The 16,426-nt window shown below is 41.6% G+C and overlaps 1 protein-coding gene across 3 annotated transcripts in view; it reads left to right on the forward strand.

Annotated features, from left to right (window-relative positions):
• The window catches only part of DOK6 (docking protein 6), a 437,516-nt gene that overhangs the window by 219,389 nt on the left and 201,701 nt on the right, over positions 1-16,426 (forward strand). For all 3 annotated transcript variants that reach the window (XR_006288609.1, XM_037892901.2, XM_037892902.2), the window contains exon 3: positions 7,976-8,090. Coding sequence is in view for 2 of the 3 variants with exons in the window: in XM_037892901.2 (XP_037748829.1) it covers positions 7,976-8,090 (115 nt within the window). In the remaining variant the exon portion in view is untranslated. The remainder of the gene's footprint in view (positions 1-7,975; positions 8,091-16,426) is intronic.

Genomic DNA, 16,426 nt, shown 5'->3' on the forward strand with positions numbered 1-16,426 from the left:
GTTTTCATGAGAGTGGGTGTCAGGGACCACAGCCAGACAGTCATGTCCATAGATGGACTGGAGAAGGAGGTCGAGCCACAGTCAATAACCTGGGTCCAGAGCTGAAGGGGTGGGGTCAAGCCATAGTCTGGAACCAGGACCTGGTGCCCAGGGTCAAGTCACAGAAAATAATCAGGAACCAGGGGCAGGCTGAGCAATCTGCTTGTTGATATCCACGTTTCCATGGCAGGTCCATAGCTGTGCTTGCACAGCCTCTTCTCACCACAGGCCCAAGAGATCCAATATCTCTTGTCTACTCCAGGCTGGAGCATGTCTGGAGCACGTAGCTGGCATGGTCAGCTGGGCAGATGCACACAACAATGGAGAGCTGCTAGACAGGAAATCAGGAAAAGGAATTTCAAAAAATTGTGGGTCTTTAAAGGAGAGGGATAGCTTCCAGTCTTCATAACCCCTGGGCAGTAGAGTTCACAATGGTGACCAGAGCAGTCAGTGTTGGGCATTCTGGGACAGCTGCTGGATGACTATTAGGCTTGGCACAGGTAACACAGTGTCTACCTATCAGCTATGTTGATCTCTGTACCTTGACCTTGGCTCAATGCTGCTTGGGGAGGTGATATTACTATATTGGCCTAATAGGCCACTTACAGCAGTGGAAGACAAATTTAAGTGTGGACACAAGCAGAACTAGATACTTAAGATCTTGCACTTAGCACACTTGAGTACAGAGGCATAAGTTGCTTTCTACTGGCTTTCCAGATTTTGATGCTAAGAGCAGTCATGAACTTATCTGGTCCTCAGTACAAGTTGAGCTGCCAGGAGAAGCTGATGAAGAGCTAGCAATACTAACTTTCTGACAGTGATATAAGGATAATCCCCAACAGGCTTTTAAAGACAAATTTCTATCCCTTTTTGCATTGCTGAAAGAGGGCTGAGGACCTGACCCATTATGAACAGAGGGAATTACTAAAGTGCCAGAAGCAAAATGATGTGAAAACTGGATTCTTTTCTTTTATAAGGTGTAAGGGCTCTGGAACCGGAGGGGCCATGGCCCTCTCACTTTTTGAAAGTGGACAGGCCTGGCCCGTCCACATTTTGCCATGGGCCATCCCACCTCGCCAGCAGCTGGAGCCCAGCCAGGGATTCTGGGCAGCATGGGGCACCGCAGACCCTCCACCTGCAGTGGCTGAAGTGCGGGGGCAGAGAGCACCCCATATCCCTGCCCCCAGGGCCCCTCACCCAGTTACCATGGACAGGCTGTGGCTCCAAGGCCCCATCCCTTGGCTGGAGCCGGGTTGGGGAGAGCTGTGCAGGAGCCACAAACCCTGAGCAGGGGGGCTGCTGGGCATGGACAAGAGCTGGGGGATGCTCTTGTCCTCCCTACCCCAGGCAGGTGGAGGGTCCGTGGTTCCCAGCCTGCTCCAGCTTCCAGCTTGGCTGGGGGTGGGGCCACGGAGGGGGCAGAGACCCACCCAGGGATCCACACACTTTTGGGAAGGCTCCACCACCATTGCTAAGGTGATTCTTGTTGCATCAGTTAACTGGACAGTTTCGTCTGAGATTGATGTCAGTCAAAGATTAAAGAATGCAGGAAACATCTTGACTCTTTTTTTTTTTTTCAGTTTTGTTCATTTTATGCACTTGGCAGTACTTTGAGTATGGTCACTCTCACTATTTCTCTGTAGTCAGTTTCACTTGTGTAGCCTTTTGGTCAGTTTGCCCCAATATTTGTGTGGGAATCTCATACCCCAATGGGTGAGAAATACTTTTAAAAAATGAAAACATGTGACTTGAAAACCTCAAATGTCATTAGGAGGGGTCAGGAGCAGTTGGGAGTACCTGAAAGTAATTGTAACTCCACTTTCGGAAAATGGCTGGATTTCAAATAGGCAATGTCCCTTTAGTGGGAAAAGAAGTAGCTGTTTAAAAAATTCAGTAGTAGAATTCTTTTTATTGACCAAGAAAAATCCTGAGAACAGGCTCTAAACCTTGAAAGGTTTCTAATAACAGAAATCTATACAGGGGAAACATTTGTAATTAAATACAAAACAACTCCAAATATTTTTTACGGTGTTGAAAATAGGCCCATTTCCATAGAAAATTTCATGAATTTTATGGAAAAAATAAGCACATTTTCTACATGAAATTATGCATTATTCAACAACCAATTAACCCCCTGCCCTGTACAACCAATATGAGTGGCAGGAAGCCCACGACATTCTAGGAATCAAAATCCCATGAAACCAAATGTGAATTTCATGCAGCTGTACTTGACCCACCAAAACAAGGAACTTTACGAACAGTCTGTTGAAAATCTGGAGAACCATGGTGGCTCAGTGCTGATCATAGCACAATGTAAAGGACAAAGAGAATGTGGCAGAAAATGGTCCCCCATTGCCCTGCTTCTAAGGTGTGTATCTGAGTCCCATGAAAATCAAAGGTTTCAGAGTAACAGCCGTGTTAGTCTGTATTCGCAAAAAGAAAAGGAGTACTTGTGGCACCTTAGAGACTAACCAATTTATTTGAGCATAAGCTTTCGTGAGCATCCGATGAAGTGAGCTGTAGCTCACGAAAGCTTATGCTCAAATACATTGGTTAGTCTCTAAGGTGCCACAAGTACTCCTTTTCTTTTTATGAAAATCAAAGCATTTCTTCCCAGTGAGTCAAACAGAAGGACTCACCCCCTGCTTACTTCCAGTTGGCAATGTTAAATGCTACTCTGTGTGTGACTGACACTGTTTTTTCTATTGCTGATGTATTTTAATACAATTATTTGTTGCATGATATAATTTAATATACTGATTAGTATGAGAGACAAGTAAAATCTTTTGTTTCTGTGTGGATGGCTAAATATATCTTCAGAGTTTTGTTGATAGTAGTCTCTGAACAAAATTTGAGTTACTATCAAAATTCTTATATAGTTTCGGTGCCTAGATTGGAGTATTTTTTTTAATCTATTTTTTTATCAAAGGCAGCTCAGGAACTATTTACTGCAGGATCATTTTGATAATCTTTAATCCTCAAGTGATAAAGGAAAAAATCACTACCTAGCATAACTTGTATCTCTGGCTGAAGGGTTGTTTAAAGAGTTCTTGATGCAGTTTATGACATCTTGTCACCATTCAAAGCTTTTGAAGATTATTATCTAGTATTTCCTTTCCTCCTGCTCCAGAGAGAGAAATCTTCCATTGTTCATTTAGTGCATATTATACTGGGTTTTTCTGAACGTTGTTCTCATAACCATTTATACAGATACATCCAACACCGTCTACTTCATATGCTTTTCCCCATTTAATTAGGGTCATCTATATTTCTTTCATGTTATAGTGTTACTTATCTATTTAGATTCTGAACCCCTAATCTTAAGTCAATGGCACTTAGGCACCTTTGAAAAACCTCACTAGCCACATATCTGCATACTAAACACCTTTAAAATTATAGGCCCAACTTTTCTATCCATAGTGAAAAGTACCTGAGATATCACACTTCCAAGGCTACAAATCCTCCAAAGCCACATCTGTCTAAACTACATCTTCACTCCCGCACCAATAAATAACCAGATCGCTAGCTTGGGTGGGGTTTAGAGAAGTCGGGGAAGAGAGAAAGCCACTCCTTCTCTCGAATGATCCTCCCACCTGCATTTTGGCCGTAGTCCTGGTGCCAGATTGTGAGGGCTTTCTCCGCATCACTGGCATCCAAGTGCTCTGTGGTGAAGTTGAGAGGGGCTCAGAGTATGGGTGCAACTTATTTCCCCACCCCTCTGTCCATGGATTGCTGATAATAAATAATTTAATAAATTCAGACCAATAATCACACACTGAGAACTAACCTACACCTCAGTTAGTTAATTTGGACTCTCTCCACTCAGTCAAACTCATGATTTCTGAGCTCTAAATCCTATTCCTAATTAATGAGCCTGGGAGTTTATCCACTCTCCTATCTTGTAGTGAATTAATTTTGGGTTCCCCTTCATTTATTAAATTCTGGCATCTTCCTGCCCTTCAGTTATTGGATTCTGCACTTCCTCCCCTCCCACCATTAATTAATGCATTTTTCCCCCTTCCTTCTTTGCGGCGCCTCTCTGGAGGCAACAGGTGTCAGTAATTGAGCACCCCAAATTAGTGGATACTTTTGACCATAATCTCCATATGCTTCAGCTCCCATTTGTAAAATGGGATTGTCATAAATATAAAGGGAAGGGTAAACACCTTTAAATCCCTCCTGGCCAGAGGAAAAACCCTTTCACCTGTAAAGGGTTAAGAAGCTAAGATAACCTCACTGGCACCTGACCAAAATAACCAATGAGGAGACAAGATACTTTCAAAGCTGGGGGGGGGGGGGAACAAAGGGTCTCTCTCTCTGTGTGATCCTTTTGCCGGGACCAGAGCAGGAATGCAGGTCAGGACTCCTGTAAAGAGTCAGTAAGCAATTTAGTTAGATATGCGTTAGATTCTGTTTTGTTTAAATGGCTGAGAAAATAAGTTGTGCTGAATGGGATGTATATTCCTGTTTTTGAGTCTTTTTGTAGCTTAAGGTTTAGCCTAGAGGGATTCTCTATGTTTTGAATCGGATTACCCTGTAAGGTATTTACCATTCTGATTTTACAGAGGTGATTCTTTTATTTTTTCTTTAATTAAAAGTCTTCTTTTAAGAACCTGATTGCTTTTTTTCATTGTTCTTAAGATCCAAGGGTTTGGGTCTGTGTTCACCCATGCAAATTGGTGAGGATTTTTATCAAGCTTTCCCCAGGAAAGGGGGTGTAGTGCTTGGGGGGATATTTTGGGGGGGATACGTTTCCAAGTGGGCACTTCCCCTGTTCTTTGTGTAACACTTTGGTGGTAGCAGCATTTAAGTAAAGCTGGTAAGAATAAGCTTAGGGGGTCTTTCATGAAGGTCCCCACATCTCTACCCTAGAGTTCAGAGTGAGGAAGGAAACTTGACAGGGATAATACCATCCCCTCACATCACGGAGGTGGGGGAGTATTGTGAATATTAAATGAACGCTTTATGAAGTACTCAGATATTATGGTGATGAGCGCCATAAAAAAAACTGAAGAAATGAATAATTATGTCTGCAGAGCAGTGTTTGATTGGTGTGCAGTACATAAGATCTAGGGCCATATGTTGAACAATGAAGATAAAATAAAATATTGAATAGCTGTTTGTTCAGTGAGCAATGTCCATCCTGTGCCCAGAGGTAGGGGTCTTGTGGAATATATAGTATGTGCTCATGTAGTTAAAAACTGTATCATAATGGATACTCACAAGGGGGCTAATTAAGGTTGCACAGGTAACCTTAATTCTGCATTTCCAACTTTCGAGTGCTTGACTTTACGACCTTAGTCTAAGTCTACATGAGAAACTTTTGCCGGTATAGTAATGTCAGTTAGGGTTTTGTTTTGTTTTTTTAACAGCATTACTAAAGTGGCAAAAATCCTAGTGTAGACACAGCAAAAGCAGAGATTTTTTTTTTTTGTCGGTAGAGCTTATTTTATTTGGGGAACCAGTGTAATCTATAGGTTTCAGAGTAGCAGCCGTGTTAGTCTGTATTCGCAAAAAGAACAGGAGTACTTGTGGCGCCTTAGAGGCTAACAAATTTATTTGAGCATAAGCTTTCATGAGCTACAGCTCACTTCATCGGATGCATTCAGCAAAGGAACCTTTTTTCCAGTATCAGTGTATATTCACTAGGAGGGGTTGCCAGTGGAGACTAGGTCTCAGTAATGTTCTTTTAACATAGTTCTTCTGTGTACAACTTCCAAGGTTTTTATTAGAACAAATGGGGGGGGAAAACCCTGAAATTCCATCATATGGCATCATATTGACTCCCACATGGTTCATCAGCAGGGTTGGAACCTTTAGATCAACCACGCAGACCTCTGCCACTTGACCTAAAGAGTAACTGATAGCAGGAGTAGGTTTCCATTTTGTCTTTGGACCACTGCTAGAGAGAGATGGGACCCTTTGCCATTGAGTTTGACAGAAATTTGCTGACAGTAAAAATTTGATGAGTCTTAAGGAATCTGGTATTCTGTTCCAGGCAGCGGAAGCGAGTGTGCTCTAGTGGGCACAAACCCTGGTGCACCATCCTCTCCAACCTGTCTTTGTGCCCGTCTTATTTCTTCACTCCCCTTTTCGTCTTGTTCCAGTCCCATTCACCTTGCCTATCCAGTCCCAGACCCCACTCCTCAGGCTTCTCATCCCAGGCACAATCTCCTTGCCTCAGTCATGACTTGTCCTGTTCCCCATCGCTATCTCTACAAATTTTTATCATCCTTATTGCTTAACAATTCGAATCTCCCTCCCTGGATTCCTCATCCAATCTTAATGTCCCCCCAACTCCTTATCCCAGTCTTCCCAGCCAGTCCTAGTTCTTCCCCTTTATTCTGGTTCCTCATCAGATCTGCCTCTCCTCCATCTTCACGTTCTCCCTTCCCCACTCCATGGTTCTTGGTCCTAGTCTCTTTTTCTAGCCATTCCAGTTTCTCTCCAACTCCTCACCAATCTGTCTCCCCTATCACCTACTGAATTCCAATCCAGTCACCTTGCCCAACCAGTCATATTCTTCCCCAACTTCCAACCCAGTTTCCCTCTCTTCCCCTACTACCAGCCTTCAGTACCACTCTCTACCCTCTCTCATCCTGATCATTTTCCTTCTGCAATCTACTGCTCCCAGCTGGTCTAGCTCCTGTAACCTCTGCATTCTGGGCATTGGGAGTAGGGGTGTCATTGCTTTCATGAGACAAACTCCCTTCTCTCAGGTCCGGAGTCCAGACCCTCACAGCCTATAGCAACCCAGACAAGCAAGTATAGGGAAGGTCCTTTGTATCCTTGGGCTGGAACATGCTCAGCGTGAATAGAATTTTTTTTAGAGTTTAGCAGCTAAAATCTTTTAAGTCTCCACTGAACATGTGTAAAAGGGAATTTTTTCAAATGCTTATAAATTGGCCAAATTTGGGCAGATTTTCATGTGGACAGTAACAGGCCCATTGCTGACATATAGGCCATCTCCCTGCCAAATTTCTAGTCCTTGAATGTGAGTGCTAGAGCTGTCCATAGAAAAGGGCTCCAGAATTTTGTTGTTATGAGTAAAATCCTTAGCATCTTTTTTTTTATAAATGGCTGAACTGTTTTGGCTGAAAATTTTCAAAACAATTCAGCATGAGGGAGACACCTGGCCTGGAAAATTTCAGCCTAAATGGTTAAAGTTTCACAAAGTTATGAGGAACTAAAATCAGGGCCTTGTAATGGGAAATGCTACTTACTAGGCAGTACCAGTAGTACTCGTATTTTTCTGGGTATTTTTCTCCTATTTAGTGTTAATTCAAGATATCCATGAGAATTAAATGATGGGAAAATATATATTGCGTTGTTTATGCAATTATTATATTATGGCTAATTTCTTCTTGCTAAGTGTTTCCTGGACCTTCTCAATTTTTGGATCCATAGTTAAAGTTAGAATTATGACTTTCTAGTTTTGACAAGGACAGCACTGGAGCTGCCAATTCCACTTTAAAGATAAATGACACAGTGTCGGTATGAAGGTGTATGGTGTTAATTGGTACAATGAATTGGCTGCTTCCCTTGGCTAATAAGATACTGCTATTTCTTTAACAGCAACATACTGGCTACAAATTCTGCAACAGATTTGCCAATTTGTATGTTCATAGAAGTTTGTTGTATTATAGGGAGAGTACAAAGCCAGTCTAGATGAAAAAGAATATGTTAATACTTTTTCATGCACATTCTCATAAAATGAAAAAAAAAATAAGACCATATATTTTTGACAGAAGATAAATTCTGTAGACAATTCTGCAGCTGTTGACTTGACACACTTGTATATTGTTTCTCAGCTACAAGAAAATGAATTCAGATGGCTATCCGACAATGTGGTGATTGTAGTGAAAACTGAACATCTGGGGTGAGTGTTCTGTACTATTTATACACTGGTCTAAAATATGTTTCTCTTCACTTCAAGGTAACTGAGCTTCATAACATCAAAAACATAACCAGACTGCCTAGAGAGACAAAGAAGCATGCAGTGGCAATTATTTTTCATGATGAGACATCAAAGACATTTGCCTGTGAGTCAGGTAAGCAATTACTACCACATCTCCAGCTTCAGGAAATCAAGCTGTATATGAAACAATGACTCAGAAGATGGATTAAGATACAGCAATAAATAGTAAGCCTTATGTTAAAGGGAATGTGTTGCATTTTTTTAAAGTAACCAATACTGGAAGTTTTGATTGTGTTGTTGTTTACAGAGGTTTTGGTGATGATTTATTATTTGTCTTTGTCTGGGTTTTGTGCCCAGATGGTCCAGAGACTCTTGAGGTTTTCAGCTAAGCTTGTAGAACAAGTAAACATACCTATGGGACATTATTAAGGCAAGCAGTGACACGGATTCTGTTTTTTGCCAAGTGTTGCTATAAGCATTTGCTAGGGGAGTGATGCTGTCACGCGAAAGAGAGAGGCAAAAAACAATTAAAATCTCAAGACACTTTAAAGCCAAACTTCAAGCAATTTATGTATTGAACAGTTACCTGGCATGATGAATGAATAAAGTTCTAAGTGTATTTGGGTATTGTGGTTCATAAAATCACCTATCATTAGTGAGACACCAAATGCTTTGTATTTTCAAAGTACACTAGCTTTCTTGTTTTGAAACCACACAAGTATATGACTATATCCATTGGTGCGTTACACTTAAAAAAAATGATTTAAGTCTTTAAAGTTGCACATTTCTTATTAATTGATAACACACATTTGTTTAAGTTGTACTAGATTGTTTAAAGCTATACATTTCCTTAATTATTATTAAACAATATACAGTACCATGAATACACGTAACAGAGCATTACAGACAAATAAAATGACATTCTGTAAGAGCAGACAGTCTAAATTAGACGTAACACCACAAAGGATAACAATAAATATTGGGAAGGGAGATTGCAAAAAGGCAATATAGCATTGGATATGCACATTTAGGCCCCAGTCATGCAAACATTTATCCATGTGCTTAACTCCATTCACATGAGTAGTATCCATAAAACTACTCAAAATCAGAGGGATAACCTGACAGAGAAGTAAATTTTGAGGTAAAAGGGAAAAAAAATTGCTGTGGCTTTCTAGGATCCAGTTCAGGGGTATCAGCAGCAAAGGTAGATAGGTGGTATGTGTCAGTGAGTCTATTAGTTTTATTTATCTATTTTAGAGTTAAAAAATAATAGACACCTATCCCAGACTCTAGGCCAGTGGTGGGCAACCTGCGGTCCACGGGCCGCATGCAGCCCATCAGGGTAATCTGATTGCTGCCCGACAGATATTTTGCTGACATTGACCATCTACAGGCACTCCCCCCTGCAACTCCCAGTGGCCATGGTTCTCCGTTCCTGGCCAATGGAATCTGCGGGAAGCGGCAGGCCCCAGGGCCGTGCTGGCTGCCACTTCCTGCAGCTCATGCTGGCCGGGAACGGTGAACCGCAGCCATTGAGAGCTGCGGGGGAGGCCATGCCTGTGGACGGCCAATGTCAGCAAAATGTCTTGCAGCCCACAATCAGATTACCCTGATGGGCCGCAGGTTGCGCACCATGGCTCTAGGCACCCTAACATAATCATACATAGAATTCAATTACATTAAATCTCAGCAACATTAAAATCAGTTCCACAGGAACTTGGCTCTTTGATTCTCTACTGCAGCTAGGAAGCATACCCTCAGCCTGTGGAGAACTGGGAAACCAATGGTTTATTTTCATGGGGGAAAAATGTGACTGACTTTCTGTTCACTTATCTTGTTATCCAGGGGGTGTGAATGAGATAATTTGTGTCTTGAAACAGGACAAGCTATGCAGTGACTGGGAAAAAGTAATAAACTGAACTATCAGGAACTGTCAACCTGTGACCTGAGTTATAGAATCATGGAATATTCAGAAAGACCATTGTATCAACTTCATAAGTGTTATATGTATCTGCATGGGCTTCGGGGAGAGCTACAGTAGTTTCTTGCAGGAACTAAAATCACTGGGGAGTGATTAAAGCAAATCCAGAGGAGCCTCAACCCCTCTGAGCGAAACTGCATATTCTAATTTGACCTGGTTCAAAAGACTGCCAAACACAAAAAACCTGAAAATGATATAAAATGACCACCCTGATGTGGAAAGAAGGGCACTCTCACTCGTTCCAGATTTACCTGTCTAGCACCCAAACCAAACGTGTTGCCTGAGATTTTTGTGAATGTCTTGGTGACAAATGAAACCAGAGGGAAGATGGGTAGAGCGTTGGTGCTAGACGTCTCATGCTGAGACTGGTTGGTTGCAGTGTAAAGATTTTTAAAATTCTTATGCTATGATTGTGTGGGAGGCAAAGTGGGAAAATAGTGGCAATTAAGAGTTGTTTTCTAAGCCACCTTGTTTAACTACATTCTCAAGTCAATTATTTATCATTTTATAGTCTTATTAATATATATGGTTGAAGAGCAACGCCAACACAAAATGGGTATAAAATCTCCAGGCATGTGGCCAGACAGGGAAATTTGAAATTAGGGGAAAAAAACTTTTTAAAAAATGTTACCAGTACCTCATAATACAGTATTATTATCATATTTAATGCCTGAAGCTACAAAAGATAATTCTATTCTGATGATACAAAGCTCTAAAAGGGCATAAGTGACAAACCTTTATTAAGTCTTTTGAGAAACAGTTACATAATTCTTCCTATGAAAGTCATATAAAAGATAAAAGTGACTTGAAGGATCATCTTGGTGTTATTACTGTGTTCAATAAAATAAAAAAAAATGTTGGATGAATCAATTCTCAAGACTGCTGTACCAGACTACTCCAAATGGCATAATTTTTATTGTATTTTCAGGGCTCACTAACTGTGGTATTTTAAAACAAGTAGAAAAGCTGTTGTAGGAAATCTTCATAACTGTGTTTGTTTTTTAAATGGAAAAAAAAAAACCCTGCATCATGGAATCCTGAATGTAATGTGTAGAAGCACTGGATTTAATGCTCTTTATTAGGGGCAGAGCTGATAATATTTCCCATTATAAAACCCTGTTTAGAGTTACATATGACTTTGCCAAACTTTAACTATTCAGGCTGAAATTTTCCATGTTGGGTGTCTGCATCAGACTAAAGTCTGTTGGCAAGTTTCACCAGAAATAGTTCAGACCATATTTGGGAGTAGGAAGGAAGATTCTGACAAATGTTTTGTCGAGAAGCTGAACTTTCCTGTGAAAAACCACCCAAAATTGGCCAAGTTATGAGCCTCTGAAAATCTGTTTGAACAATCTCAGTAGAGATTTGTTAGAGTTTGCAGATTCTTTCTTTGACATTTCTGTCTATAATTAGCACACTCAATCCTAGGGCTGCAGGTGCTGAGCAGAACTGTCGCCGTGGTTGCTGCTCCTGGCTGCTGTTGCACTCTCCACAAGAACTGAGAGCAGGAAGACTCTCTCTCCTGTGCTTTCAGTGCTCCCCCTCCTGGGTCCCCGGCAGCATTGCGAGGAAGCTCCCAGACTCGAATGCAGAGTCAAGAGCCAGATTTCCAGCAGCATCTACTATTGTTATCAGTTACTGCATTAACTCAAGATTCAGAGGTCTGAATGAATCTAAATGTTCCAACCATGCTTATGACCCCTTTGGGTGTCAAGGTGATGCCACATGATGGAATATCCATTTGTACAGCTTCATAAAAAAACCCTAGAAAATTACATGCAAGAACATAAGAACGGCCACACTGGATCAGACCAAATGTCCATCTAGCCCAGTATCCTGTCTTCTGACAGTGGCCAATGCCAGGTGCTCCAGATGGAGGCACCCATCTGTCGGCCTGATGTTGCATCCCAGGAAGTATGCTGCCTGTCAGGAACCCATGTCCTAGATGTTTAGATTGTCAAGGATCATCCAGCCCTCTGAATACTATCCCATGCTGCTCATCCATGTGGGCTCTAATGATACTGCAAGGTATTACCCTAAAAAGATCAGAAGTGACTACAAGGCTCTGGGAGTAAGGGTGAAGGAATTGGGGGAGCAGGCGGTGTTCTCTTCAATCCTTCCCATCAAGGGTAGGGGCCCAGGCAGAGACAGATGCATCCTGGAGATAAATGCCTGGCTGCAGTGATAGTGCCACCAGGAGGGTTTCAGCTCTCTTAATCATGGGATGCTGTTCCAGGAAGTAGGACTGCTAAGCAGTGATGGGGTCCACCTATCAAGGAATAGGGAAGAGTATATTTGGATACATACTGGCTAACCTCATGAGGAGGGCTTTAAACTAGGTTCAAAGGGGACAGGTGACCAAAGCTCACAGGTAAGTCAAAAAATGGAGACCTGGGAGAAGGGTTGGAATTTGGTGGGAACATAGGCTGTTATAGCAGGGATAAAGGAGAGACAAGACACAGCTGGAGTGGGGGAATCAAATCAGTATCTTAGATGTCTGTATACTAATGCAAGAAGTATGGGGAATAAGCAGAAAGAATTTGAAATGCTAGTTAATAAACACAACTATGACGTAGATGGCATCACAGAGACTTGGTGGGATAATATGTATGCCTGGAATATTGGTATAGAAGGGTACAGCTTGCTCAGAAAGGACAGGCAGGGGGGAAAAGGGAGAAGGTGTTACCTTATATGTTAAAAATGTGTACACTTGGACTGAGGTTGAGATGGAAATAGGAGACAGACTTGTTAAAAGTATCTGGGTAAGAATAAAAGGGATAAAAAACAAGGATGTATCATGGTAGGGGTCTACTACAGACCATCTAACCAGGAAGAAGAGGTGGATGAAGCTTATTTTAAACAACTAACAAAATTATTCAAAGCACAAGACTTGGTGGTGATGGGGGACTTCAAATACCCAGACATCTGTTGGAAAAATAATTCAGCAGGGTACAGATTATCCAGCAAACACTTGGAATGTATTGGAGACAATTTTCATTTCGGAAGGTGGGGAAAGATACTAGGGCTGAGACTGTTCTAGATCTGATTTTGACAAATAGGGAGGAACTGGATAAGAATTTGAAATTGGAATGCATCTTAGGTGAAAGTGATCATGAAAGGGTAGAGTTCATGATTCTAAGGAATGGTAGGAGGGAAAACAACACAATAAGACTTCAAGAAGGAAGACTTTAGCGAACTCAGGGAGTTAGGTAAGATCCCATGGGAAGCAAGTCTAAGGGGGAAAACAGTTCAAAAGAGTTGGCAGTTTTTCAGAGAGACATTGTTAAGGACACGAGCAAACTATCCCACTGCATAGGAAAGATAGGAATTATGTCAAGAGACCACCCTGTCTTAACCAGGAAAACTTCAATCATCTGAAACTCAAAAAAAGAGTCCTACAAAAAGTGGAAACTAGGTTACATTGCAAAGGATGAATATAAACAAATAACACAAATATGTAGGGACAAAATTAGAAAGGCCAAGGCTCAAAATGAGATTACACTAGCTAGAGACATAAAGGGTAACAAGAAAACATTCTACAAATACATTAGAAGCAAGAGCAAGACCCAAGGACAGGGTAGGCCCATTACTCAATAAGGTGTGTGTGTGCGGGGGGGACAATAACAGAAAATGTGGAAAGGCAGAGGTGCTTAATCACTTCTTTGTTTCGGTTATCACCAAAAAAGTTTAGTAGTGATTGGATGTCTAACATAGTGAATACCAGTCCAATGAGGTAGGATCAGAGGCTAAAATAGGGAAAGAACAAGTTAAAAATTACTTAGACAAGTTAGATGTCTTCAGGTCACCAGGGCCTGATGAAATGCATCCTGGAATACTCAAGGAGCTGACTGAGGAGATATCTGAGCCATTAACGATTATCTTTGAAAAGTCATGGAAGGAGGGAGAGATTCCAGAAGACTGGAAAAGGACAAATATAGTGCCAATCTAGAAAAAGGGAAATAAGGACAACCCGGGGAATTGAAGACCAGTCAGCTTAACTTCTGTACCTGGAAAGACAATGGAGCAAATAATTAAGCAATCAATTTGCAAACATGTAGAAGATAATAAGATGATAAGTAACAGTCAGCATGGATTTGTTAAGAACAAATTGTGTCAAACCAACCTGATAGCTTTCTTTGACAGAGTAACAAGCCTTGTGGATAGGGGGAAGCGGTTGATGTGGTATATCTTGACTTTAGTAAAGCTTTTGATACTGTCTTGCATGACCTTCTCATAAACAAACTAGGGAAATACAACCTAGATGAAACTACTATAAGGTGGGTGTGACATTCTGTACCTTGGGGGAACACCCAGCACCCCCATGTTCATCCTTATGATATGATTATGTAGTATCTATGATTATGATTGTGTAGTATCTAATGCAAAGTTTGTCATGTCAGGAATCTTCGGAAGGCTCATGATGTATTGAGCATTCTTGTTATGGTAATGTCATAGTAATCGTTGTTATACTAATGTTATAGTAATGTTCTAGGTTGTAATTTCATGTATATAGTTATGAGGCTGAAAATATGTCCTCGTAGCTTAAAGCAAGCCCAGACAAAAACTCTACAGAAGCAGAGGGGCAGTTTGCACCGCATCAGGTCATGTATGGGACAAACTCAGCCCAGCCTCATAGGAACAAAGGACACTGGCCTAGGCAACAACAAAGGATCTATTGAACTCTTGAGTGAGTCTCCCCCGTTCCTTTGGTCAGTTTGGGACTGCGATGAGGTAATGCTCACCTGACCCTGAAGGGGAGGGGCAAAGCCAAGAGGGAAGAAAGGACATGGTAAAAGGGAGAGTCATTTACCATGCTCTTCCTCTCTCTTCCACCTACGTCTACAGACACCACACCAAGCGACTGAAGTGCTGATCAAAGGGGAGAGCCTGGCTGAAGGGCAACCAGCCAGCCTGTGGTGAGACGCAGCTAAATTTGTAAGGGCATTGAAAGTGTTAAGATCAGCTTAGAATGATTTTGCTTTTATTTCATTTGACTAAATCTGACTTGTTATGCTTTGACTTATATTCACTTAAAATCTATCTTTGCAGTTAATAAATCTGTTTGTTTATTTTACCTGAAGCAGTGCGTTTGGTTTGAATTGTGTCAGAGACTCCCCTTGGGATAACAAACCTGGTGCGTATCAGTTTCTTTCTTAAATTGATAAACTCATATAAGCCTGCAGCGTCCAGTGGGCATAACTGGACAGTGCAAGATGGAGGTTCCTAGGGTTGTGTCTGAGGCTGGAGATATTGGCTAGTGTCATTCGGTTGCACAATCCAAGGAGCAGTTTACATGCTAGAGGCTGTGCATGAATAGCCCAGGAGTGGGAGTTCTCACATCAGAACAGGGTAAGGCTGGCTCCCAAAGTCAAGGATTGGAGTGACCTAGAAGATCACTGGTCTGGATAACACCAGAGGGGAACATCACAGTGGGTCCATAATTGGTTCAAAAACCATTCCCAGAGAGTAGTTATCAGTGCTTCACAGCCCATCTGTAAGGGCAAATTGAGTGAGGTCCCACAGAGATCAGTTCTGTTCAATATGTTCATCAATGATTTAGACAATGGCATAGAGAGTACACTTAGCAAGTTTGCGGATGATACCAAACTGGGAGGTGTTGCAAGAGGATAGAATTGAAATTTAAAATGATCTAGACAAACTGGAGAATGGTCTGAAGTAAATAGGATGAAATTCAATAAGGACAAATGGGAAGTACTCCACTTAGGAAGGAACAATCAGTTGCGCACTACAAAATAGAAAATGACTTCCTAGGAAGGAGTACTGCAGAAAAGGGATCTGGGGGTCATAGTGTATCACAAATTAAATATGAGTCAACAATATAACACTGTTGCAAAAAAAGCAAACATCATTCTGGGATGTATTAGCAGGAGTTTTCTAAGCAAGACACTCTAATCTACTCTACTCTATTCTACTCTATTCTATGTTGATTAGACCTCAAGTGGAGTATTGTGCCCAGTTCTGGCACCACATTTCAGGAAAGATGTGGACAATTTGGAGAAAGTCCAGAGAAGAGCAACACAAATGATTAAACATCTAGAAAATATGACCTCTGGGGGAAGACTGAAAAGATTGACTTTGTTTAGTCTGGAGTAGAGAAGATTGAGAGGGGACATGATAACAGTTTTCAAGTGCTTAAAAGGTTGTTACAAGGAGGAGGGAGAAAAATTGTTCTGCTCAACCTCTGAGGATAAGATAAGACGCAATGGGCTAAATTGCAGCAAGGGTGGTTTAGGTGTGACATTAGGAAAACCTTCCAGTCAGGATGGTTAAGCACTGGACTAAATTGCCTAGGGAGGTTATGGAATCTGCATCGTTGGAGATTTTGAAGAACAGGTTAGGCAAACACCTGCCAGGAATGGTTTAGATAATACTTATCCCTGCCCTGAGTGCAGGGGACTGGATTAGATGACCTCTCCAGGTAACTTCCAGTCCTATGGTTCTATGATTAAGCGTGTGTGGGGGGGGAG

The sequence above is a fragment of the Chelonia mydas genome, chromosome 2 (assembly GCF_015237465.2).
Source record: "Chelonia mydas isolate rCheMyd1 chromosome 2, rCheMyd1.pri.v2, whole genome shotgun sequence".
Lineage (NCBI taxonomy): Eukaryota > Metazoa > Chordata > Testudines > Cheloniidae > Chelonia > Chelonia mydas.